General features: G+C 36.2%; 1 protein-coding gene across 1 annotated transcript in view; it reads right to left on the reverse strand.

Moving 5' to 3' along the window:
• LOC148954026 (caspase-2-like) overlaps positions 1-26,446 on the reverse strand; it is a 70,791-nt gene that overhangs the window by 18,513 nt on the left and 25,832 nt on the right. The window contains exons 2-3 of the mRNA XM_089086890.1: positions 15,223-15,389; positions 1,671-1,763 (exon numbers count right to left, since the gene is read on the reverse strand). Of these exons, the coding sequence (XP_088943016.1) occupies positions 1,671-1,763; positions 15,223-15,389 (260 nt within the window). The remainder of the gene's footprint in view (positions 1-1,670; positions 1,764-15,222; positions 15,390-26,446) is intronic.

Consider the following 26,446-nt stretch of genomic DNA (forward strand, 5'->3'; position numbering starts at 1 on the left):
CTTCGAACAAAAGGGTTTAAAGAGGAACTTCGTGAAAAATGTTTTAAGAATAAGTTCAACCACTTTCTTCAGCTTGATCCGACATTTCTTTAGCCTAAACATAGCTGGCTAGATTCATCATTCACGAGCTTCATGTCCACCATCTACTCTGTAATTTTTAGTCACTGTTTTAATATCTGCGTATTGTAGCTGACCAAACCTCTCTAAATCAAAGCTCTTTGGAAACAGAGATAAAGGATTAATTACTTCAAATACACAGTTTCGTAATGGATATCTAACCAACAATCACTATATTAATGATGCACCATTGGCTTTACCTAACCACCTTGAGAAGACGTATAAAAGGTTGCAAAGCTTGAGGTATAGTCACCATGTGTTCTGTTTTTCTTAGTCTCTTAGTTTCTTTTTTTGTTTATGATTAAATTTGTTTTCCATGCAGTGTTTTTAGTATTTACATTGCAGCCTTACATGGTAAGTTCATTTGCTATATTTTGTTTATTACTGTTTATCGTGCTCCAATATGTTTTTAATACTCTATAAGTGGGTAACAAGTGATATTATCTTAGATTGCAAAGAATAGAGCTTAGACATGAACCCTTAGAAAAAAGAAGGAATATAAGCCAGTCGTACCAAGTTTCAACGCTCTTTCAAGAGAGAGAAAAAAAAAAAAATCTACATTGTTCAAACACTACTGCAAGCGCGGAAAGGAAACATAATGAGGGATATTAAGCCGAACTGGCCAGCCGTGACAAAAACCAACAAAGAGAAAATCTAAAAAAAAAACAAAAACAAACAAGACTGTGGCCAGTGGAGAGAAAAGAAAAGACAAATGCAAAACAACGCGGATATTTCACCTGTATCCAAACAAGGCGTCTTCAGCACGAAAGAAACACAAGAAAAAAACGATAAAAAAAAAAAAAAAAAAACAAAAAAACAAAAAAAAACGGTGGTGGTAGTTTTATTGGTTTTTAGTTTTATCTTGTTTTTTTTTATCCTGTTCTTCTTGTGTTTCTTTCGTGCTGAAGACGCCTTGTTTGGATACAGGCGAAATATCCGCGTTGTTTTGCATTTGTCTTTTCTTTCCTCTCCACTGGCTACAGTCTCGTTTGTTTTTTTTTGTTTTTTTAGATTTTTATCTTTTTTGGTTTTTGAAAGGAAACATAACACTGCTTTATGGGCTCCAGCATCAATTTCAATTTAACAGAAAAGACCATGTCTTTTGGGTCTGTGCATCTCGTCAAAAAGTGACAGCAGCTTGCTATGTACCAATCAAGACCCAGTTGGTTTGCTTGAATTCTATAGTTCACTATTATAGGTAAATAATCAATAGAAAATAGGTTCAATTTAAAAGATAATGAAGTCATTTCCACGAAAACTCTGTGACTACTGCATATGTATTACTGGAACCATCAATGATGTGAAAAAAGGATCCAAACCCAAGAATCACTAATTAAAAAAGTTAGGCTTATAAATTTTACAGAGAACTGATTCTAGGAGGATTGAAATCAGTTTAAGGACTGATTTCATCGAGAATTAAAATAGATTTTTACTATAGAGTGCGCCCTTTTTTTCTTTTTTTTTTCCTAGAGAATATTTCTCTAGTCAGAGTAAGCTGACTTATCAATAGTTGACCCTAATTTTCAAGACAATCAAATGATTCATTTCCTTACTTTTCAGTTTCAGCAAAAGAATCTCCCGTATAACGTGTGATCATACTTGTCGAGGGAATTAGTTCTTGTACTGGTACATTCCTCATAGATACCCTAAAATAAAGAGAAGAAGAATACATATAAATGAAAAAAGTACAAAAAACAATCAGAATAAATAGAATTAAAATAGAAGATAGGTCTAAAAATACTCAAGGGTATAATTAAGTTAATAATAAACCCAACTCAATAATTAAAAGGTATTAAAGCCCAAATTTATAGTATAAAATACACCTGTCCCTCTGAAACGCCGTTTGGTGTGAGCACCGCATTTTACAGGCGGTTTTTAGTAGACGAGAGATACAAAAAAGGAATACAAAGAAACATAGCTGAAAGGTTTTCATAGCCAAGCCCCATAAAATGTGTTGGTCAAAGGGCATATCCAGGATTTTTGTATGAGGGGTGGGGGGATACAAAAAAAACTTGTAAAAACACATCAAATATTTGTTAATATGCATTTGTTACGTTTTTAAAGAGTTGAACAAAATTTACAAAGGGAGGGGGGGGGGGTCAACACCAACATTATTGTACAAAAAACAAATTAACAAGATGTAAAAAAAATAAGATAGATCAAAGGCTTAATGCAAATGCAGTCAGAATAAAAATATAGCAAAACTTTCATAATGGAATATAATTTTAAAATTCTTCATCAGTTCATCTAAAGCCGTTACTGATATCAAGATGTTCAATTTATCACACTATCCTCGTTCAATATTTAAGGGTTCATTTAATCGTTGCTGAGACGAAATTACGAAAGATTGCTTCCACGTGTTTAAGGCCTTTTCTGGCCAAAACATTGTTGATCAGCAATCACAAGCCCAGTTCTGTTGATGGACAACAGTGAATAAACAGTAATCCCCACAGGAGCACGGGTTCTAGCCAAGAGGGTTGGGAGAGGAGGGGGGGGATTATCAAACCTGGAGCCATAGTTATTTGACCTTCGGACCTTTTTGAACCAAAAGGCTATCTCAAAATTTTGATCGAAAGTATTTGGGGGAAAGGGAAGTTGGTTACCTTCTGATCAGTTTTGACTCTTAAAGAGGGAACTAGAACTTTCAATCCCCAATCGAATAATACTCCTCCGATACTGATACGACCAAACTTTCCATACAAACCTTATATATTAACAATGGGCAACATGCGGAACTTGCATTCCTTGCCCTTGGGGCTATGGGGGCTTTTGTCAACTCAGGAGGCACAGTTATTTGACCTCTGGACTATTTTGAACCAAATGGCTATCTCAAAATTTTCATCGCATGCATTTGGGGAAAAGAGGACGTGGGGATGCTAGTTGCCCTTTGATCACTCTTGACTCTTATTAACTAAATAAACAAGTTTTTTTTCACTGAAAGTAAGGAGCGACATTAAAACTTAAAATGAACAGAAATTATTCCGTATATAAAAGGGGCTGTCCCCTCCTCAACGCCTCGCTCTTTACGCTAAAGTCTTTTGTTGTTTTAAAAAATAAAGTTGTGAGACAGAGTTAAACTTTAGCACAAAGAGCGAGGGGTTGAGGCGGAATAATTTCTGTTTGTTTTAAGTTTTAATGTCGCTCCTTACTTTCAGTTAAAAAAAAACTTGTTTTTTTTTTAGTTAATTTCTGAACGTTTTGAATTAATGCAGGTTTTGATTTTGGCCCACCTTATATGAATAATTAAAACGAAATTTGCATAATAATTTTCCTTTTTTTGGTTCATTGGCTTTCTTGAAATTTTGTTCTGACGTAACTTACGAATTAACTTACGTAACGAATTTCTATATTCGTATGTTTTTATTACGTATATTAGGGAGTTCGCTCCCTATTCAATACCTCGCTCTTTACGCTAAAGTTCGAATTTTGTTCGAATCACGAACCCCTGAATTACAAAGGCCGGTTAATTAGAATAGATAGGTCTTTTGAAAGAACTTAAAAAAAACTTTAGCGTAAAGAGCGAGGTATTGACTAGGGGGCGAACCCCCTCGTATACGCAATAATTTCTGTTCGTTTTAAGTTTTAATGTTGCTGCTTACTTTCAGTTGAAAAAAACTTTTTTTTTATTTAATTTCTGATCATTTTTTAAATAATGCTGGGAAATCTGGCCCCCTAGGAAATGTCCCTTCCCCAAAAGAAATATCCTCCATGGAAAGGTCCTCCCCCGTAACCCCTAGTCCGACCCCGACCCCCCACTAGAGAAAAATTACTCCTGAAAACGCCTGTATACTTCCCAATAACCAATACTATATGTAAACAATGGGCAAAGTTTATAACTTGTAGGCCTTTCCCCGAGAACTGTGGGGGATTAAGTCATCCTCAAAGGCATATCAATTAGATTTTCAACTATGCTGAATAAAATGACTATCTCAAAATTTTGATTGGGTGACTTCGGGGAAAAAATGAGCGTGGGAGGGGGCCAAGTTGCGTAGGAGGAGACAGAGTTAAACTTTAGCACAAAGAGCGAGGGGTTGAGGCGGAATAATTTCTGTTCTTTTTAATTTTTAATGTCGCTCCTTCCTTTCAGTTAAAAAAAAACTTGTTTTTTTTTTAGTTAATTTCTGAACGTTTTTGAATTAATGCAGCTTTGATTTTGGCTCACCGTACATGAATAATTAAAACGAAATTCGCATATTAATTTTCCATTTTTTGGTTAATTGGCTTTCTCGAAATTTTGTTCTGACGTAACTTACGAATTAACTTACGTAACAAATTTCTATATTCGTATGTTTCTATTACGAATATTAGGGAGTTCGCTCCCTATTCAATACCTCGCTCTTTACGCTAAAGTTCGAATTTTGTTCGAATCACGAACCCCTGAATTACAACGGCCGGTTAATTAGAATAGATAGGTCTTTTGAAAGTACTTAAAAAAAACTTTAGCGTAAAGAGCGAGGTATTGACACGGGGGCTAACCCCCCCGTATACGTAATGATTTCTATTCGTTTTAAGTTCTAAGGTTGCTCCTTAGTTTCAGCAGAACAAAACTTTTTTTTTTATTTAATTTCTGATCGTTTTTTAAATAATGCTGGGAAATCTGGCCCCCTAGGAAATGTCCCTTCCCCAAAAGAAATATCCTCCATGGAAAGGTCCTCCCCCCTAACCCCTAGTCCGACCCCGACCCCCCACTATAGAAAAATTCCTCCTGAAAACGCCCGTATACTTCCCAATAACCAATACTATATGTAAACAATGGGCAAAGTTTATAACTTGTAGCCCTTCCCCCGGGAACTGTGGGGGATTAAGTCATCTTCAAAGACATATTAATTAGATTTTCAACTATGCTGAACAAAATGACTATCTCAAAATTTTGATTGGGTGACTTCGGGGAAAAAATGAGCGTAGGAGGGGGCCAAGTTGCCCTCCAAATTTTTTGGTCACTTAAAAAGGGATCTAGAACTTCTAATTTCCGTTCAAATGAGCCCTCTCACGATATTCTAGGACTACTGGATCGGTACGATCACCCCTGAAAAAAAACCAAAAAAACACGCATCCGTGATCTTTCTTCTGGCAAAAAATACAAAATTCCACATTTTTGCAGATAGGAGGTTGAAACTTCTATTGTAAGATTTTCTGATACGCTGAATTTGATGGTGTGATTTTCATTAAAGTTCTATGACTTTTAGGGGTTGTTTCCCCTTTTTTTCAAAAATAAGGCAAATTTTCTTAGGTGCTTAACTTTTGATGGGTTAGACTAAACTTGATGAAACTTATATATTTGAAATCAGCATAAAAATATGATTCTTCAGATGTATCTATTGGTATCAAAATTCCGCTTTTTAGAGTTTCGTTTACTATTGAGCTGGGTCGCTCCTTACTTACAATTTATTACCACGAACTGTTTGAAAAAGAACATTAGAATCCCCAATCTCGAATCGAATGAGCCCCCCCCCCCCCAAATTTATACGACCATCCACTCCACAAAAATATGATATACCCTTGGGCCATACTTAAAACCCTTGCCACAAAGCTCTGGAGGGCTGTGTCAACCCTGGAGGCCTTGTTAGATAATCTTTGGACCATTTTGAACAAAATGGCTATCTCAAAATTTTCGATCAGATGCATTAAGGGGAAAGAGGGCTTGAAAGGAAGGGGGTTTAGTTGCCCTCCGATCACTTTTGACCCATAAAAAGGGCACTAGAACTTCCGCTTTCCAATTGAATGAGCTCCTCCAAAGTATATAGGCCAACATTTCCATAAAACCGTGTGTTAATAATAGGCAACTAGCATAATGAATGGCCCTTGCCCTGAGAGCTGTGGGTGGGGGGGAGGTTGATGTCCCCAAAGACATAATTACTTGACCTTTCAACTATGCAGAACAAAATGACTACCACCAAATTTTGATTGAATGTGCTTGGAAAAACATTGGACTTGAGAGGGGGGGGGGGGGGTTCTGGTTGCCCTCCAATCACTGATTTATAGCTATTTGACTTCTGAACTACTCTGAACAAAGTTGATATCTCAAAATTTTGATCAGATGGATTTGGGAAAAAAGGGTGTAAGGAGGGATGGGGGAATCTTCCGATAACTTCTGATTCTTAAACAAGGCACTAGAACTTTTGATTTCAAATCGAATGAGTCCTTTCCAAAGTTTACACTTACACCCTTTCCATAAAAAAACTCATTTGTTAATAATGAGCAACTAGCATAAATCATAGCCCTTGTCCCGAGGGCTGGGGAATTATCAAAATCGGAACCATAGTTATTTGCCCTTTGGCCTATTTAAAACAAAATGGCCGTCTTAGCTTTTGATCTGAAGCTTACAGCCCTCCCTGGGGCTCTGTCTGTGTGTGTGGGGGGGGGGGGGGTTGTCAACACAGAAGGCATAGTTATTTGACCTTTGGACTATTTTGAACAAAATGGCTATCTTAAAACTTCGATCAGATGCATTTGGGGAAAAGAGGGCGTAGGCGGGGGGCTGGTTACCATCCGATCACTTTTCACTCTTAAAAGGGAACTAGGACTTTCATTTTCCGATGAAATGAGCCTCCTCCAAAGTTTATATAAACACCCCTTCTATAAAAACCTTATATAACCCCGGGGCATAACTTACCATCCTTGTCCCCAGGCTCTGGGGGGTTGTGTCAAACCTGAAGGTAGGGAGGGGGTGGACTGGTTACCCTGCGATCACTTTCGACTCTTAAAAAGGGCACAATAATGAGCCTCCTCCAAAGTTTATACGGCCATCCCTTACGTAAAAACTTTATATGTTAACGTTGGGAAGCTAGCATAACTTATAGCCCTTGCCTCAAGGGCTGGGGGGTTCATACCCAGAACAAAAGTTATTTGATAGTTGGACTATTTTGAACAAAATGGCTATCTCAATATTTTGATCGGAAGCATTTGGGGAAAAAAGAACATGGGGGAAGGGGCCGATTGCCGTCCAATCCCTCTTGACTTTTAAAAAGGGAGCTAGAACTTTCGATTTTAAATCGAATAAGCTTTCTACGAAGTCAATACTACCACCCCTTCCATAAAAACCTTATATGTTAACAATGGACAGCTTGCATAATTTGCAGCCTTTGTCCTGAGGGCTTTGTCAACTCTGGAGGCAAAATTATTTGACCTCCAGACTATTTTGAACATAACAACTATCTCAAAGTATTGATCAGATACATTTAGGGAAAAAAGGGCGTGGGGGGAGGCTAGTTGCCCTCCGATCACTTTAGACTCTACGAAAGATAAATATAGGTATTTAAAATATAGGTGATAAATAAGGTATTTCAAATCAATGAATCAACAGAGTATGTGGAACATTAGCCTATGATATTATCTTCAGGAAGCATTGAAAGAATAACCAATGAATAGGATCAACGCCAGATTTCAGAACAATCATAGTATTTAAAAACTCATTTCATTTTTGACATTCATAGCTATCGTTCTGTTATAAATTTAAACAATGAAATTTATGGAACGTAAGTTAATTTTCTATTATATCCTAGGCTCCCAATATCACCAAGGAATATTTCTCTCTGGAAAATAATTATCGGGGAAAATATTTTGTAACAAGAAAATACTTTCTATCGAAAGGATTTAACTATATATTGCCAAGGGTACGGGTTCGACCAATCACAACCTTGTTTGACCACCCCCCCTACCCCACAAAGAAAAGACCTTTTATTCAGTTTAACCCTTCTATAAATTGCAATTTATGAAAACTTCTGTAACAAGCGAAATTTATATATCTATATAATCTCTCAGACCACACTGTTTTTCCATTTACGAAAACTTTAAGAGAGAAAAAAGGTTTAATATAAATAATGCCCCCCACAAAAAAAAACGAAAAAAAAATTTAAATAATAAAAAAAATCTAATATTTCGGCTCCACGTCCGGGATCCTTCTTCAAAGAATAAAAAATTAATAAAAAGAAACATTTATTTTTTTAAAATAAAACCATCTAAGAAAAAAACGACAACTAACACTCAAGAGAGAGAGAGAGAAAAAAAAAACAAGTAACCACAAAATAAACAAATAAATATAACTCACATTTTATACACTTCCAGAACTGCAGTTACTGTAATCACTGACAAGATAAAACGAATGTCTACAGTACACAACAGATAATTCTCCTCTTTACAGTCAAATGGAAGCGTTTAAAATATATCATTTGTCAATTTGACTGTAAAGAGTATTAACTGCTGTGTACTATAGACATTCGTTTTGTCTTGTCAGTGATTAAAGTAACTGCAGTTGTGGAAGTATTTAAAATGTGAGTCATATATATTTGTCTTTTTTGTGGTTGTTTTTTTTTTTCTCTTGTGTCTTAGTTGTCGTTTTTTTTTTAGATAGTTTTATTTTAAAAAATTGTGTTTCTTTTTCCCTAAAACTTTACTTTCCGTTGAAAAAGACCCCGGACCCTGGAGCCAAAATATTCGGATTTTTTTTTGTGTGTGCGTGTGTTTCCTTTCCACTGCTTTATTTAAATTAAACCCGTTTTTCTCTCTTAAATTTTGTGTTTATATAACTAGCTTGTCTGTGCTAATGACAATTAATAGCAATTAATTAAAAAAAAACTTTTTCTACAAAATAAATTTTTCAAAGAAAAGTAAAGAACTCCATTAAACCAAAAATGGGCAAAAATAAAATCAGATAATCTACCAAGCGTGAAACTACCACAAATCAGCGTCGATAAATAAATGAAACCCAAAACGAACAGAAATTACAATAAATAATTGAGTCAAACTCAAAACGAGCGGAAATGAACATGAGCAGGGCTCAAAACCCCTATGCCTTCCCAAGGCCACAACATAATTTGCACTATACTGAAATAAATATAGATGTTTTTGCCTTTATAACTTTAACAAATCAAACAATATTAACATTTTGTTTAATAAATATTAGTATATGTATATTAAACTGACAATGCACAATCATTTGTATTTTTTTCAGTAATGTGCTAATTATGTTCTGGCCTTGGGAAGGCATCGGTGATCTGCGCCATATTCGTGTTAATTTCTGCTTGTTTTGAGTTTGACTCGGTTAATTATTGTAATTTCTGTTCGTTTTGGGTTTCATTTATTTATCGACGCCGATTTGTGGTAGTTTCACGCTTGGTAGATTATCTGATTTTATTTTTGCCCATTTTTGGTTTAATGGAGTTCTTTACTTTTCTTTGAAAAACTTATCTGTAGGAAAAAGCTTTTTAAATAATTTCTGTTCGTTTTATATTGACATAGTCTTTCAGGGATAAAGAAAATAATAGTTTAAATCTTTTCGTTTTTTTAAGACTTTATAGTTTGGCCTGCTATTTGTATGCTGGAGAAATTTTTCCGCTATTTTTAACAACATACACCCTTTTAAAAATCTGGACACAAATGGTAGTGTTTAATTTAGTGTCACAGCTCCTCTAGTTGACCTGAAATACAAAAATTGATACCCTTAACAAAAGAATCTGTTTCCTATCTTTGATAGCCTGGATACACTTACACTATTTTGATTTGGTGACATTTTAAGAGCAGAAGTAGCCCCGAAAGTTTGAGTAAAATACTCTCAGTCGTTCTTGGGATACTGCTGAGATGCCTTATTGGGAATTAGAATTAACACAGTGCATTTTGATTTAATCTTAAGGCAACATTTAGTTTTTAAACATAATGGGCAAATGGGAGGGTGGGCGTGGGACGGGGATTAGTTGCCCTCCAATAACTTTAAACTGTTAAAAAGGGCACCGGCCTTTTCTATTTTCAGTCGAATGAGCCCTTTTCGAAGTTTCTACACAACTCCTTCGATAAGAAGTGCCCTGGTCTAAAAAAAAAAAAAAAAAAAAAAAAAAAAAAAAAAAAAAAAAACACTGTACCCACATCGCTCTTTACTATAAAAATGTAAAGCCTACCAATCACTTTCGACTATTAAAAAGGGCACAAAAAGGGCACACAAGATGGCTATGTCAAAATTTCGATCAAATGCATTTGGGGAAGAGGGCATGGTGGGGTTTAGATGCTCTCTAATCACTTTTGACTCTTAAAAACGAACAAGAACTTTCAATTTCTAATCAAATGAGCTTCCTCCCAGGTTTATACGACTATCACTTCCATAAAAACCTCATATACCTCTGGGTTATAACTTAAAACCCATACCCTGGTCTCTGTGGAGTTGTGTCAACCCCGGAGGCATTGTTATAAGATTTTTGGACAATTTTAAACCAAACATCACTCACAAAATTTCGGTCGGATGCTTCTGTTGTCGGATGACTCTTAGTTGGAACCAAAACTTTCAATTTCCAATCAAATAAGCCTCCTACAAAGTTTATGCGACTACACCTTGTCGTATATGCACATTAGGGTTTATGCCCCTTAGGCATAGCTTATAACCCTTGCCCAGCTCTGGGGGGGGGGGGGGTGATGTCAACTTCAAAGGCACTGTTGTATGATCTTTGGGCTTCAAAAAAAAAAATGGCAATGTTAAAAGTTTGCTCGGATATATTTGGGGAAAAGCGTGCGCGGTGGAGCCAGCCAGTATAGCTCTTTCGATTTCCAATCGAATGAGCCATTTTTGAAGTTTCTACAACAACACTTTCTATAAAAACCTAATATGCCCCCAGTACTTACAACCCTTACCCTAAGGTCTGTTGGGGGGGGGGGGGGTCATCCTCAAAGCCAAAATTTCCAGAACTTTCAACTATGTTGAAAAAAATGACCAGCTCAAAATTTTGATTGGATTTGTTTGGGAAAATGGCGGGCGTAAGAGGGTGTTAGTTGCCCTCCAATCCCTTTCTACTATTACAAAGGGCACTAGCCCTTTCAATTTCCAATCGAATGATCCCTTTTTGAAGTTTCTACAACAACCCTTTCTATAAAAACCATATATGCCCTCAGGGTACAACTTACAACCCTTGCCCTGAGGGCTGTGGGGGGTTGTCACCCTCAAAGACATAATTTCCAGAACTTTCAACTACGTTGAACAAAATGGCTATCTCAAAATTTTGATAATATGTGTTTGGGGAAATGGCGAGCGTGAGAGGGGGGTTAGTTGACCTCCAATCACTTTCGACTATTAAAAAGGGCACTAGCCCTTTCAATTTCCAATCGAATAAACCCTTTTCTAAGTTTCTACAACACTTTCTATAAAAAACTTATATGCCCCCAGGGCATAACTTACAACCCTTGCCTTAGGGTTGCGGGGGGGGAGAGGAGAGGTCATCCTCAAAGACCTAATTTCCAGAAGTTTAAACTACGTTGAACAAAATGGCTATCTCCAAATTTTATTGGATGTGTTTGGGGAAATGGTAGGCGTGCGAGGGGGGTTAGTTGCCCTTCAATCACTTCCAACTATTAAAAAGGGCACTAGCCCTTTCATTTTCCAATCGAATGAGCCCTTTTTGAAGTTTCTGAAAAACACTTTCTATAAAAACCTTAGATGCCCCCAGGGCATTACTTACAACCCTTACCCTAAGGTCTGTGGAGGGGTTGTCATCCTCAAAGACAAAATTTCCAGAACTTTCAACTACGTTGAAAAAAATGGCTATCTCAAAATTTTGATTGGATTTGTTTGGGAAAATGGCGGGCGTAAGAGGGTGTTAGTTGCCCTCCAATCCCTTTCTACTATTATAAAGGGCACTAGCCCTTACAATTTCCAATCGAATGATCCCTTTTTGAAGTTTCTACAACAACCCTTTCTATAAAAACCTTATATGCCTTCACGGCATAACTTACAACCCTTGCCCTGAGGGCTGTGGGGGGTTGTCATTCTCAAAGACATAATTTCCAGAACTTTCAACTACGTTGAACAAAATGGCTATCTCAAAGTTTTGATTAGATGTGTTTGGGAAAATGGCGAGCATGAGAGGGGAGTAGTTGCCCTCCAACCACTTTCGACTATTAAAAAGGGAACTAGCCCTTTCAATTTCCAATCGAATAAACCCTTTTTGAAGTTTCCACAACACTTTCTATAAAAAACTTATATGTCCCCAGGGCATAACTTACAACCCTTGCCTTAGGGTTGCGGGGAGGGTGGAGGTCATCCTCAAAGACCTAATTTCCAGAAGTTTTCCCAGAGGGTGTTAGTTACCTTCCAATCCCTTTCTACTATTACTAAGGACACTAGTCCTTACAATTTCAAATCGAATGAGCCCTTTTTGAAGCTTCTAACACAACCCTTTCTATAAAAACCTTATATGCCTCCACGGCATAACTAACAACCCTTGCCCTGAGGGCTGTGGGGGATTGTCATTCTCAAATACAAAATTTCCAGCTTTCAACTACGTTGAACAAAATGGATATCTCAAAATCTTTATGGGATGTGTTTTAGGAAATGGCGGGCGTGAGAGGGAGGTTAGCTGCCCTCCAATTATTTTCGACTATTAAAAAGGACACTAGCCCTTTCAATTTCCAATTGAATGAACCCTTTTTGAAGTTTCTACTACAACGCTATCTATAAAAACCTTATATGCCCCCAGGGCACAGCTTAAAACCCTTCCCCTTGGGGCGTGGGAGGTTTGTCATCCTCATAGACATAATTTCCAGAACTTTCAACTATGTTGAACAAAATGGCTATCTCACAATTTTAATTGGGCGTCTTTGGGGAAATGGTGGACTTGAGAGGGGGGTTAGTTGCTCTCCAACCACTTTCGACTATTATAAAGAGCACTAGCCCTTTCAATTTACAATCAAATGAACCCTTTTTGATGTTTTCTTCAACAACGCTTTCTACAAAAACCTTATATGCCCCGATGGCATAACTTACAGCGCTTGCCCTGAGGGCTCTGAGGGGGTTATTATCCTCAAATACCTAATTTCCAGACCTTTCAACAACGTAGAACAAATAGCTATCTCAAGATTTTGATTGAAAAACTTTATGACCACAGGGCATAACTTACAACCTTTACCCTGAGGACTGTGGGGGGGGGGGGTGTCATCTACAAAGACCTAATTTCTAGAACTGCCAACTACGTTGAAAAAAGGCTATATAAAAATTTTGATTGCATGTATTTGGGAAAATGCTGGGCGTGAGAGGGGGGTTAGTTTCCCTTCAATCACTTTCGACTATTAAAAAGGGTACTAGCCCTTTGAGTTTCCAATTGAACGAGCCTTTCTGAAGTTTCTATGACAGCGCTTTCTATAAAAAAACAACTTATATGCCCCCAGGGCATAACCTACAACCCTTGCCTTGAGGGCTGTAGAGGAAGTATCCTCCTCAAAGACATAATTTCCAGATCTTTAAACTATGTTGAACAAAATGGCTATCTCAAAAATTTTGATTAGATGTGTTTGGGGAAATGGTAGGCGTGGAAGGGGTGTTAGTTGCCCTCCAATCACTTTCGGCTATTAGAAAGGGCACAAGCACTTCCAATTTGCAATCGAATTAGCCCCTTTCGAAGTTTCTACAACAACTCCATCGATGCAAAGTGAGCTGGTCTAAAGCCAAAAAAAAAGACATTGTTCTTTACTTAGACAGCGCTATTGCGCTGCCTAGGATAAGAGGTGCAGAGTTGGGCTTAACCTCCATACCTTCACCTGAAATATATCCACAATATCTGGAAATCCCCCACAATTCCTCTCAACAGATTTTTCCAAAATGAAGGGAGACTGTTGGCCATATTTTGACACAAATTAGTGTTTCAGAGCAACAACCCAACAGCCTTTGTCAACATATATTACTAACATTTAAAAATGTGAATCTTTCAATAGCAAATTGAAAGTTCATGCATGACCGTTCAGGGGGGAGGGGGGCACCAGGGCAAGCTGCCCTGAGCACCATGGCTGGGAAAAGGGGCACAGCTGTTTTTTTTTTACATATATGTTTGTGTTGGATGATGTGTACCATTATTAATTTTTCCTTAGGCGCCATCAACCCTAGTAACAGCCCTAAGTTCATGTATCCAGAACTAAACAAGTAAAAGGAATTACTTATATGGTTTCAACTGATTTTCTTGCTGTCTACAAGACCCAGTATAAGAGACTCCTTCTGATTCGAATTCTCTTGGTTAAAACCTTTTGGCACCATCATTTGGCAATACCATTGCTAAGATTGCATCTAAGCGAATATGATAAATAAAGAAGGACGAAATACAAAATTAGTGTTGATTCCAATTTTCTGATGCAGACTGAAGATAAACATCAATAACAGAATAAACATAAACCCAATGGAAAGTATGACAGTAATGTAGCAATCTGTATGCCTACTTTCTGTGAGAACAGAAAAGGCCTAAATGGGCTGGTAACTAAAGGTCTCTTTTGAACAAAGAACAAAACCAATCACAAATCCAACTCAAAAATTAAACCTACACAGCGTTTTTATAAAGTTTGCTCCAAAACAAAATCATAAGAGATACATAAAGACAAGATGATGAATCAGGTATTTGTTGTAAATGAAGAGGAAGGACTGTTTTCATTTATTCCAAGCCTTTCTTTAGTGTCTATAACTAATATTTCAGCTAAATCAATCAACATTAGATATGAGGAGTCCATTAACAAAGAGATTGAAGACCATCTTAAAAGGCTCAATGTGGGTCATAGAAGTTTCTGAGCCTCACTGATGCTTAAAAAAAGAAGTATTTCAAACGGAACAGAGAGATACGATTTTTGAAAGAAATACTATTCATACAGCAGTAGGTTTTCAGTGATTTTTTTTTTTTTTTACAAAATTAAACCTTATTTTTTAATGGACTTCGTGGGTATGTGATTAGCATTCACTACCTAATGGGTTTTAAACTTTTGAGACAATTCTTTAAGATTTTGATTAGTTTCCAGCTATCTTATTTAAGGTAATTTTCCAATTATTTTCAAAGCACATTGTTATTCTTGATACTATGACTTCAATTACAATTATTTCAAAAAGATAAAAAATATTACAAATTAAAAGTAAATGATAGACATGATAGTCATTGTTATTCTTGATACTATGACTTCAATTACAATTATTTCAAAAAGATAAAAATATTACACATTAATAGTAAATTATAGACATGATAGTCATAGTAAAGTCGTATAGAAGATTCTATTCCCTAAATTTTCTATTTTGGAAACTCTAGTTGCTCTTTGGATAGAGGGCGCATAAGTTATTCGTCTTGTATACTGAATTGATTATTCAAAAAGAATTAAAGGATATACCCCAATGCATTAGATCCACTGAAACTCCTTACATCTATGTTAGGTGCCAGCAAACGAACAATGTCATTTTGTCCTGTTTCAATTAGTGCATCAATGAAGCGGCTAAATGCTTTAGGACCCCGAAGCATAAGCTTCATACAATAGTCAAGGGTTGGAGAATCTTCTTCCTAAAAAAAAAAACACATAAAAAGAGATACAGTTACTTAGAACTTCTCATTTGGCTATAAATAATTAAAGACAAATAATGACATAACTCTTGCAGGATTGTCTTACTAGCTAAATCAATTAAGTTCAAAAAACATGCACCCAAGAAAGATATAGCTGCCAACTTTATGCTGGGGCTTCCAAAACTCTTGGTATCATTGCAGAGGGTCCAAAATTTAGCTAGTGGGGCAGATTGGGTCATTAATAAAGATGTAATTGCTATACTTTAAAGACAAAGCTTCATTTGGCACTGTCTGTCTTTTCTAAATGTAAAATACGTGCCTCCTTCCAAGGGGCTTTCTCTCCTTGTGGTGCCATTTGACAAAACAAACACGTTGGCTCAATGCTCACTCTGACAGGCTTCAGGAGAAAACGGCTATGCCAGAGTAACTAAAAACAGTTTTGTCTGGTGTCATTTATCAAATTGAAACTGACTCTCTGAGGGTATTGTTTCATCTCTGTCATTTGCAGATTCCTTCAAGCAAAAGCTCAACAGATATCTGGAGACATAGTGATCCAATTAAGAAGGACCAGTGGGTACTTACTTTAGCCAGCATTGCAAAGCTGTTATAAAAGCAATAAAAAAGAGAGAAGGAGGATAAACTGCTGATTTTCGTTAAATTATACCAATTATATAGAGAAGAAATGGTTGGGATTTTTCTTCTTTTTTTTTTGCATTTGAGTGTGGACAGTGCAAGAAAGCCTTGGACCAAGTCAAATATTATCTTTTATTAGATGGCGTTTATGGAGGGAGAAAAATCAATAACTGGTCATATCTCTCAGTTTTGGGGCATGACTAAAAACTCATACATTATAACTAGAAGCAGACAGCAAATTCTTTATCACTTGAATACTTTCTTTTTTCAATTGGCAAAATAGAATTCAAAATTAAGATATCCACCAGCATTGTGTCATATTCAAGACACATTATTTTGGTGAATACACTTTTGGTGGCAGGCATCAGCCCTATCCCTAAGCTTGAAAATAATTTTATTGACATTGGCATGATGTAAAAAAGAAAGAAAAAAACATGTTATGCACATAAGCTGAAAACTTATCCAAGAGCCTTCCCTAACCTAAATATCAAGATTACTTTAATTTTCCCCATGATTCCCTTTAGCTTTCATATAATTAACTGTTTTTGTTTTCTTTTATTAATAAAAAGGATAAAATACAACTTATCTTCCTGTGGCCCATGACATCAGACTAAATGGTTTCCAAATTCTGATGGTTTCTAGTATTCATTAATATTCTCATTTTTTCACAAAATAAAGTTATGCATAATGATCAACCACGTTCTTGTTGTATTGATGAATGCTTTAAATATGTTGATGATTTGTCTGCCTTGCTCAAATTTCTCATGGATAAATCCCAAGCAATACCTCAGTTCCAAGGTGAATTGAAATACAGTTTCACTGATGAGTGGAGGAATAATGGACTTCAAATTAACGTCAATAAAACAAAAGTTGTGCGTTTTTATCTGCTTAAAAGGGATGTAGCTTGCCCTGAACCCTGGTTCCCTACCACTTCAACTGCAATTATTCTTGGTATGACTTTCAGTACTAACTGTTCTTTCAGCTACCATATTTCTAACCTTATCAAAAAAGGCAACTATGCTTTGCGATCTCTGACAGCACTCAAACGACTAGGTATCCCAGTGAACCAGTTATGACTAGCATATATCTACTATATATGTCCCTTGCTAGAATGCACGTGCCCTGTTTGGGGACCACAGGTGTCCAACATTGACTACTTAAGTGACGATCTCGAGGCTGTTCAAAAACTTGCGACAGAAATCATACTGAGCCCCAAATATGACACGTATGTGACTGCGATTGCAACGTTGAAAATACCAACGCTGAGAGAATGGAGATTCCATCTCATGTGCAAATTTGGACAGTCCCTCCTTACTAGTGAAAAACGCAGTACAATGTTGCCTCCTCTTATTGCTCCTATAGCCAATACTCAACACACAAACAAGTTCAAGCCAATAAGATGCAGAACAATTCCAATCAGCAATTCTTTTGTTCCATTTTACACAAGTGTCATTAATCATGCTTAGTTTTTTTTCTTTTTTTTGTTGTAAGAGATAGCTCATTTAGTTGAAGTTCTTGCTAATACTATGAAAGCTGTTTTTGAATATATGAATCTTTAATTGAATGAGTTGCTCAGATCCAGGACCCAATAGGCATAACATTGCTCTCTGTGCCTGCTAAACTGCTTGCAATGACCCTCCTTGACAGATGCTCCTGCATACTTCAAAGAAATCAAAGAATGGAGCAAACAGGATTAATGCCTAACTGTTCCACAAGCAAATAGATATTCCCTCTGCAGCAGGTAATAGAAAAGATCTAAGAGTTTTGATAGAAGGCATACTTTGCCTTTGTTGACTTCAATGCTGCTTTTGAACGTAGATAAGAAGTTGCTGTGGCTTATACTCTTAATAATCAGTCTGCCCATGGGCGCTGACAGGGGGGGGGGGGGCAGGGGCCATGGCCCCCTGGAAATTCGGGTCTATAAAGTAATTAGAAGGAAAAATAATTATAAGCAAAAACCATAGAAAAAATGTGTGTTGCCCCATTGTTGACTGCCTGCCAATAGTTTGACCCTAAAATGAAAGTGTAAGAGCCTATCTATTGATAACGTTTGATGAAAGAATCAGTTCTTTATGGCGATCCTAAATATGTATTTGTTTATTAGTAATTAGTGCTGTTATTAATACCCAAGAAAGCTGGTATCATTAAAGAAAAACACAAGGAAAACAACTTAATAAGGGGCAATTTCGGTAAAAATATGCCATCAACTTTTGCTTGCATTGCCAGAGTACCCATGAGCTGATATATGAAGTAACTATAATCAGAAATGTTTTCCCTGAACAGAATGCTGGGAATTTTAACATTTTCCCCCTGAACAGATCCGTTTTTTGTGTTTTATTTTCATTTCTTTATTTTTCAAGGAGTGATTGTATTTATCTAGCTGTCGCTTTGAAAAACGATTTAATTTCTTACATTTATGAAGAATAAAGGTGTCAAATATATTGGCTTTTGGTGTTCAAAATTAAATCAAAAATATTGAATTAAAAAATTTTATTTGATTTTTCTAATCTTAGTTTTAATGTTTTACTTTGAACAAAATACTTTGATAATGCAATAATGTTTATAAACAATTGAGTCTAAAGGCATGAAATATTGTGGTGTTTGATAACAAAGTTCAAAGGTCGAAACTGTCAATATTGTTAACAAATATCCATCCAATGCTTCAGCATTGCTCAACAGAACTGGAGACTGGGAGTTAATATCTCAGTTTTTGTAAGTAGGCTATTGTTTTGTGTAACTTTATAAATTAATTACTTTTTCCATTTTTATATACTTGTACTTCAATTGACATACTTTTTTCATTGCCTTGAGAAATTTTTTTATCTCTAAGCTTCATTAAATAATTTTGTTTTCCAACTGAAAGCAAGGAGCAACATTAAAACTTAAAATGAACAGAAATTATTACTTATATGTGGGGGGTTGCCCCCCCCCCCTCAGTATCTTGCTCTTCACACTACAATTTTTCAGCACGTCAAAAAAGTTACTTATTGTTCTAATTATACAACCCTTGTGTTTCAGTAGTTGTCTTTAAAGAATTGGGACAAAATTTAAACTTTAGCATAAAGAGCAAGGTGTTGAGAAGGGGGCACCCTCCCTCTTATACATAATAATTTTTGTTCGTTCTAAGTTTTTATGTCGCCCCTTGCTTTCAGTTGAAAAAACTTTTTTTTTTATTTAATATCTGATCATTTTTCTAATAATGCCAGGATACCTGGCTCAACCTCCACGGAAAAATCCCGCTCCTCACAGAAATATCCTGTGGACAATTCAATCCTGGCAAAAATTTAACCAGGACAATTACCCTTAACATCTCCACGCCTAAAATTGAATCGGTAAAGAAAAAGCAAGGCATAAAGAACTTTCGTAAAGGAATTCTGGCAAATTCACCAAGTGTAAAATTTTCCCTGAAAAGTTCACCCCCTGTAAACTTCCCTCTCCATGTAAAATTTGCCCAGTGTAAAATCCACCCAGCAGAAAATTCTTCCTCCCCTCCCCACCCAAAAAATGTATGCATATTCCCAACAACAGGTCAAACTTCATATCCATTTTACAACTTAAAAACCTTTCCCCAGTGGCTGTAGGGGATCATTTTTTCTATAGAGACATAGTTATCGGGCCTTTAAAGTATACTGAAGAAAAAATGTATCTAAAAATTCTGATTGGATAATTTTTGGAAAAAGGTGGTATGGGAGAGGGCCTAGTTACTTTCCAATTATTTTGGTCACTTAAAAAGGGCACTAGAACCTTTCATTCCCATTAGAATGAACCGTCTCTCAACAGTCTAGGCCCACTGGGTCAATACAATCACCACTAGGGAAAAAAACAAACAAAGAAACAAATACACATGCATCTGTGAACTTTCTTCTGGCAAAAATTACAAAATTCCACATTTTTGCAGATATGAGCTTGAAACCTCCTCAGTGGGATTCTTTGATATGCTGAATTTGATGGTGTGATCATTTTTACTGCCTGCCAATAGATTTTAACCCTATAATGAAAGTGTAAGAGCCTATCTATTGATAACATTTGATGAAAGAATCAGTTCTTTATGGTGATCTCTACAGTAGGGTTCTTTGATAGGCTGAATTTGATGGTGTGATTTTCATTAAATATTCTATGACTTTGAGGGGGTCCTTCCCCTTTTTTTTTTAAGAAAATCAGGCAAATTTTCTCAGGCTTGTAGCTTTTGATGGGTAAAACTAAACTTAATTAAACTTGTATATTTGGAATCTGCATAAGAAGCCAATTCTTTTAGTATATCAATTGGTATCAAAATTCTGTTTTTTAGAGTTTTGGTTACTACTGAGCCAGGTTGCTCCATACTTATAGCCTAGATTATTACCACAAACTGCTGTGGCCATCAAAAATCCAAACAGGATTTTGATTGCCCTTCAAAATCCAAACAGAGATTATTAAAATATGAAAAATTTTGTTTTTCTTTTGCTATTGTTTTTTTTTTTTAATGTCTGAATATATAAGAGATTTAAGTTCGAGGGGGAGAATTGTCCTGTTGTGAAAGAGGTACATTTTACATGACTGTTATAAAATCAAAACACAGTATCTGTGCAGGCAGGATGATTTTTGGGGGTATCTCTACTCCTTGTGTAAACTGTTCTAAGGTGTGGGAAATTGCATAAAGACAAGTCTACATCTGTTATAATCTATGGAAGCAATCTTTCTGCAATTTTGGTTTGAGTTTGATTTTCTTTTAAGATTAAATGCATAATAATTAATTATATTATTGATTAATCAAATTGATCCCTTTGCCAGGAATCCTTGCGGTTTAAAATTTACTATATTTTGTTTAATTTTACATGCAAATTAATTGTTCTTTTTATTTGAGACTGTTTTCCTAAAAGTATTTAGAAAAAAACTTATTCTAACATAAAAATTCCCGAAATATATTCCTTGTCACCCAACCAACACTGATATTTTGGCATTTGGCCCTCCCCCCTGGAAAATTTTCTGCCGATGCCCTTGAGTCTGTCCCAGAAGTACTGATCTCTCTTTGAGAGACTGCATGAACAAATGTCAAGCTGTATCCTTGTCAAAAAGAAGTGTAGCCAGACATTCAGCATTTGTACAGGAATTTGGCAGGGATGTGCCACAGTCCCCAAACTATTTAGTTGCATCATTGACCATATGATGTTGAGGACACTTACCAAACCAAAGTTCACCCTGAAGTGAAACACTTTTGAGCAATGCTGACAACTTGGCACTCACATGGAACTTGGTGCACTGCTGACAGTCATAACAGAAGAAGCTAGCAAAGTTGGGCTCAACATCAGCTGGAGCAAAACAAAATCCTGTTTGGACTAAATATATCTTGGCTCCATTCTGTCAAGTGATGGATAAGTCAAGAGTAAAGTAAATACACAAATCCTCAAAGCAGCTTCTATCCTAGAGAGACTCAACAAATTTTGAAAAAAACCCTGTTGTCAGCCACCTGACAAAGATGAGAATATTTAAGAGTTCTCTAGACTCAGTTATACAATATGGCACAGAAACTTGGCCAAAAGCCACAACGACTTTGACGATGCTTGATACAACCCAATCCAAAGGACTCCAAAAGATAGAGGGACTTCACTGGTAGAATTTTATCAGCAATACCAACCACTTGTCCTGTGCAATGCAGATTCTATTCTCCCTACAAGTTATACAACACAGACTGGGATGGTACAGCCATCTCTTCAAATGCCAGAAGAAACCCTCTGTTGCATCACCTACAATTTCAACCCCATGGCTGCCAGGTGGAAACAACCATGTAGTTGTCTAAGAATTAGATGGTTCATTAAGTCTACATAAATTCCTCAGCAAGACAGGAATAAGACCTGAAGGTCTTACTGAAGGAATGTACCCATAGCTGCTCAAGACCAGGAATACCAGAGATGGATGGCATTTACTCTCTCCATACTAGCACCAAGTCACCAGGAGAATTAAGTCAAGTAAGTCAAGTCAAGGGTTTATTCCTGAATTAAAAAAAAAGACAGAATTGCAGATTGTTTAGACCTTATAAATTTGGACGAGGAAAGATATGAGATCTAAAATACTTTTCTTGTGCCTTATTTGATCAGAAGATCTAATTTTAAATATTTACTTTTATAACACAATGATTGTTAAAGATCATTGCCATCTGGAGTGAAAGAGTGGAGGTGGGTGCTTCAAAATATATCCCCAGGAATTATTAAGGCCCTGGATGTATCCCTGACAGTTGCATTCACCTAACTCAACTACTTTTAAAGATAACAAAAAGCACCTGAACTAGAATTGGCAAATATTTACATTTTCATATAGTTTAAATAGAATGAAACTGAATACATCTCTTGATGCCTTTTTTATGCTCTTCCCAAATTATTGTCTCTGAAGGAAATCATATTTTCAGCCCTTAAAGCAGCTAAATGGCTCAAGATAGCCAGTAGTAATCAAATATTTAAGAATATTTTTCAAAAATAACTGTCTGGTGATAAAAAAAAATGTCATTTTCAGCTGGTTGAGGAACAGTAATTATTATTTACATTAGTCTTAATACTAAAATGTCATTTTTAAAACAAAACTTGCAGGAATTTTTAAAGAGCATAAAACTCCTCAAAAATAATGTCACAGCAACAAATTAATGTAATTTTCAAGATGTTCTAGGCTCTTTTCAAAAATTTCTGTAAGTTTGCTTTCAAGATTAAATTTTATATTTAAGACTAGTGAAAATAATAATTACCATTTCTGAATCAGCTAAAAACGGCAATTTTTTTCTCAGCAAACAGCCTTTTTAGAATTATATTTTTAAACTTTTGTTACTATGGGTTGTTTAGAGCAAATCTAAGAATTCAAAATGCTTTTACCCCCAGAAGAAAACTCACCACAACATCAAGCTGCCTGAGGCTAACAGAGCTATGCATGCTCCTCCTCCATTCCAATCTACTCAAAACCCTTTACACTCTCCCAGGAAGTTCCTATTTCCCTTAAATCTTTCTTTACAACATCCTCCCACCCAAACTGCAGACAACTTGTTGTCTTTTTAGTCCCAGACAGTTGGCCAAAAAGTATAATCTTTAGCAATCAGTCATCCTTCATCTGTAGAACATGTCCTAGCCATATCAACCTATAGCTGATTATAGACCTAGAAAGCAGGATTGAACCACAATTTTTGTACAGCCTACTTTTTGAAATACTGTCTGTCAGCCCGGTATCCAAAACAATCCACAGACAATTTCTCTGGAAAACATCAAGCAAATCTTTGTCTGTTTTTTGGAGAGCCCATGCTTCAGAAGAATATTTGATGTCTTCTCAAGACCAGAACATAATTTGCATTTTACTGAAAAATAAACAAATGACTGTAGATTGTCAGTTTAATATACACATAGCCTACTGATATTTATTCCTTAAAGTTTCAACAATTTTTTTATTGATTAAAGTATAAAATCGAAAATATTTTAAATGTATTTTGTTTTCAGTAAAGTGCAAATTATGTTCTGGTCTTGAGAAGTCATGGGGGTTTTCAGCATGGTAAAATTCTACTTCAGCTACTTATGACTTAGAAAGGGGTTAGGTTAGGAAAATGAAACTCTCAGGGATGGGTCTACAGTCTAAAGTATGTCCCGGGAAGGTATTTTGAAGTACCTACCTCCACTCCTTTTCTCTCTAGAGGGTCCTGACCTTTGATGACCTTTAAAAATATATGAGTTATAGAAGTGAAACCTTGCAAAATAGATCTTCTACTTAAATGAAGTACAACAAAATTATTTTCAGCTTCACAACTTTGCTCAACCCTAATTTATAAGGTTTCAAAGATATGCAAATACATTTCTTAAATTTTGAAAATAAAACATTGATATGGCTTAAATTTCTGCTCAAATAACTGAAATTGCATTTTCAGAGCTGAAGCCAGAGAAAAAGAAACTGATAACTGAAAATTAAGGTAAAATGTTGTTTTGTCAAAATTTCAATGGGTTCAAAATTTCAAAGACCTGTCATGTAGGCAAATTTCAGGACAACAAAATTGTTTTCAGCTTCACAACTTTGCTCAATCCTAATTTATAAAGCTTTAAAGATATGCAAATACATTTCCTAAAATTTGGAAATAAAACATTGATATGGCTTAAAATTCTGCTCAAATAACTGAAATTGCATTTTCAGAGCTAAAGCCACCGAAAAAGAAACTGATAACTGAAAATTAAGGTAAAATGTTGTTTTGTCAAAATTTCAATGGGTTCAAAATTTCAAAGACCTGTCATGTAGGCAAATTTCAGGACCCTCTAGAGGGAGAAGGAGTGGGGGTATTACTTCAATAGGGTGAACTTGGGTAAGTCCGACACCGGGGTAACTCCGTCACCCCCGTCTTATCTGATTCAGTGAAGACAGAAATCTGTGGTTCTGTACTTCATTTTCTTCCTTTGGCTTGGTACTTGACAACAGTGTTCAGTAGTGCCGCCATTTTTTAACCTCTCTTGTGTTGACAAAATTTTGAAATTTCGAGGAGAGCATCTTTGCTGGCCACAAGGTGGGTACAAATTTTTAACTGATAGTGCGGAAACCTAAAGAAAGGATGGAATGATTGTAAATAGCTGATGAGTTAATAGGATAGTTGAAGTATTTACTGTAATTTATTATTATTTTATCCTCAAGCCAGTCAGGAGATACAAGGGGTGTCGGACTTACCCCGGAAAACCCCCCGTTCGGGGTAACTTCCACATGTCGGACTTGCCCCGTACAGGGTAAATTCCGACAGGGGGGGGGGCCGGACTTTCCCCGTGTATACGATTGGCTAGTCTTCTGCAGTTCTAGCCTAGATCTCAGTGAATTGTATTTGTCAACTATTCTTTGATCCCAAGATCTTGACGAAAAGGAGTTATATCAACTGAAAAATGAAACTGGAAAAGAAGGATTGCGACAAAAATATACTTATAGTTATGAGAAAACCTTAAATAAATTCCTTTTTTGATTTTAATTTGATCAAAAATACTTTTTTCAGATTTGAGTGTCTTAATTTTTTGCATAAGATTTTGCTTTCATATTTTTTCCTTTTTATGTAATTTTCTTGCATCTTCCAGTTATTATGTTTTTTTCCAATAATAAAGGTTTCCAGACATGAAAATTATAGATAGAAGTATTTTTTAGTTTAGTTTATTCACTGTCTTTACCCATGTTAATATTGTGATGAAGTTTTATCAACTGCTTTTTCCATACCATCTGGTTTTCAGACATATCTAATGTAATTTTTATGGGCTAATGGGGGGAGGGCAGCTGCCCCCCTCCCTACACCCAAGAAAGTAAAAAAAAACAATAAAAGCTAAATCTGTCAAAGTTGAAAGTAGACATTGAAGAATCGCATTGTGTCAAGTGAATATTAGACCTAGTATCATCGGATTGCTTTCCAATGAAATACTAGATAACATCGTATTTTTTTTTCTAACAGAAAAGCACATTCATGGTAGACACGTTTAGGGGAATATATTTGAGTGCGAAGGGGGTTGGGGTCGAAAAAACCAAAATACTGCCTGTGATTGATATGAATTTTTTCGAAACTTTGTCAATCAGTAACAAGATAGCTGAATCCATGAGCACCCATAGGGAATAAACACAATTTCTGATGTTTCTCAGGATGCAAAGGCCAGCAATTTTCTCATGAGATAATATTTGTTGCTCCCCATCTTGAAGAGATTTCCCTCCCCAACAAGGCCAGGTGATAAGTGGAAAATAAAAATTGAGTTTTTTTAATGTGGTTTAGAACAAAAAAAAGGTAAATTGTCTAACTGAGGCTCTAAAATTGTTTTCTGTAGGTTTTGGCTAATAAAAAACCTTGATGAGGATATCTGATAAACTTGTACAGATATTAAAAAAAAAACGTTAAGTCTGGACAGCTTTTCCTGCTTCCAATTTTCCGTCCCATTTTTCCAGAAAACGGATAGTCTGGACGCGCTATAAGCTTGAATTTGTCAATATGGCTTGTCGTTTCTTATACAATAGCTACGCTTTACTATTGTTACTATAAACCTGCATTTTTTTCAGATGCCACGCAAGTACAACCGAAAAACCAACAAGGGGGCAGGAGGACGATATACTGCTGAACAGCTTAAACAAGCCAAAGATGAAGTACTATCATGTCGAATGTCTTTTAAAAAAAGCTGCGAAATTTTACAACATACCGAGGACAACACGGATGAATCAGACGAAGAAGCAAATGGCTTTCCGCGAATTGCCCACTGTTTCTCTTGGGAGAGCTCCGGACCTACCTCCTGATGTCGAGCAGAGTATGGCCAATACACTGAAGGACATAGAAAAGTAGGGCATGGGGCTTACCAAACAACAGTTCCTAGACGAAGTGCAAAAATATGTCTGCATGAACAAAATTAGTACTCGTTTCACGAACAACCGGCCAGGTGAGGACTGGTGGTTTGGGTTTAAGAAAAGAAACAACATCTCGCTTAAGA

This window comes from Artemia sp. Qi Xiang Cuo, chromosome 3 (genome assembly GCF_049724085.1).
Source record: "Artemia sp. Qi Xiang Cuo chromosome 3, ASM4972408v1, whole genome shotgun sequence".
NCBI classification, from domain to species: domain Eukaryota; kingdom Metazoa; phylum Arthropoda; class Branchiopoda; order Anostraca; family Artemiidae; genus Artemia; species Artemia sp. Qi Xiang Cuo.